We start from the raw sequence: 1547 nt of genomic DNA, 5'->3' as shown, positions 1-1547 counted from the left end.
ATTGCAGATATGATGTGAGATGATGGACTGCCATTGTATGAGAAGGTTACCCCCAGATATTTGAAAGATTTTACTTGCATCTGAGCAGTTCCAAGGTTCAGTCTCCCTCCAAAGGATGGTCTAGCTGTTCACTTGAGCAAATCATAATGCAAATCAGGGAGAATCCTGCAACCATTTGAACAGAGATCATCAGGCTTGAGTGTTAAGAGCTGGCTTTTGGATTGACTATGCTAGTGGTGTAAGTAAACTTGCCGTTTTAAGGGCTCTCCGGTAGCCAGTGAATGTTGCTTTCTTTCACTGCTGTTCTTTCTCTACAAGCAGGAAGCCAGCATGAGATCTGAGAACTTCACATCTATCACCGAGTTCATCCTGGTGGGACTCACCAGCCACCGAAGATCCCAGATCCTGCTCTTTGTCATAATCCTTCTCATCTACACACTTACAGTCACGGGGAATCTGGGGATCATCATGGTCATCCGGGCTGACCCTCATCTCCACACACCCATGTACTTCTTCCTAAAGCACTTTGCAGGCCTGGAGATCTGTTACGTCACCACCAGCATGCCCCAGATGCTGGCTCACCTCCAGGCTGGAAATGGAATCATTTCTTTTAGACATTGCACAGCCCAGATGTACGTCAGTACATGCCTGGGCACTGTTGAGTTCCTTCTGCTGGGTGTCATGGCCTACGACCGCTACTTGGCCATCTGCTATCCCCTGGTATACACCATTGCCATGGGCCGGGGTCGGCAGCTGCAGCTGGCTTCAGCCTCCTGGGCAGGGGGCTTCTTCTCTGCTCTCATATACGTGGCCTGCGTCCTTCGCCACCCCTACTGTGGACCCAACCACATCAACCACTTCTACTGTGAGTTACCCCTCGTGCTGAAACTAGCATGCGCAGATACCCACATCACAGAGGCCATCATTTTTGTGTTGGCAGGAGTACTCCTCGCAGGTCCACTTGCAGCTATCCTGACCTCATATATTCAAATACTTTCCACTGTGTTACAAATGAAGTCAACTGCTGGAAGGCGCAAGGCCTTCTCCACATGTGGCTCCCATTTGCTGGTGGTTTCCTTGTACTATGGCACTGTTGTTTCCATGTTTATGAGACCCCGGTCAAGCTCAGCTTCTGATGTAGACAAACACATTGCAGTCTTTTATGTAGTGATCACCCCACTTCTTAATCCGATCATTTACACCCTGCGCAACAAGGACATCCATGCGGCAGTGGCCAAAATATTGCGAAGATGAAGACAGATGAAATTGATATGTGACGTCTAAATAAACAGCCTTCATTCAGATTTCAGTGTCTGCAGCTGGGAGAAAAAGATTTGAATAGAATGTTTAAATGGATCCTTGTATATGTGAGTGTGTTTTAGTCTTTGCAAACTAAGGCAATAGCAAACAACTTTGGCTTTATCACTTGCCTTGAAAACCTTATGAGCAGGGGTCATTTCATAGAAAAAGAGGTGCAGGAGCTCATTAGCATAACTTATTAGCATAACCTATTTGCATATGCCACACCCCCTGATGTCACCGGAAGT

General features: G+C 47.1%; 1 protein-coding gene across 1 annotated transcript; it reads left to right on the top strand.

Moving 5' to 3' along the window:
• The first annotated feature begins 330 nt into the window (after positions 1 to 330).
• On the top strand, positions 331 to 1254 carry LOC107111721 (olfactory receptor 1009-like). Its single transcript, XM_015412734.1, has one exon. The coding sequence runs from the start codon at positions 331 to 333 to the stop codon at positions 1252 to 1254; it is 924 nt and encodes a 307-aa protein (XP_015268220.1).
• The last annotated feature ends 293 nt before the right edge of the window (positions 1255 to 1547 follow it).

Source organism: Gekko japonicus, unplaced genomic scaffold (assembly GCF_001447785.1).
Source record: "Gekko japonicus isolate JY-2015 unplaced genomic scaffold, Gekko_japonicus_V1.1 scaffold669, whole genome shotgun sequence".
Taxonomy (NCBI): Eukaryota; Metazoa; Chordata; class Lepidosauria; order Squamata; family Gekkonidae; genus Gekko; species Gekko japonicus.
The sequence above is the reverse complement of the archived record's forward strand: the minus strand, read 5'-3'. Positions and strand labels throughout refer to the sequence as shown.

What these genes read in the sequence shown, in the direction of transcription:
- LOC107111721 (XM_015412734.1), top strand. Translation starts at nt 331, where the DNA reads ATGAGATCTGAGAACTTCACATCTATCACCGAGTTCATCCTGGTGGGA.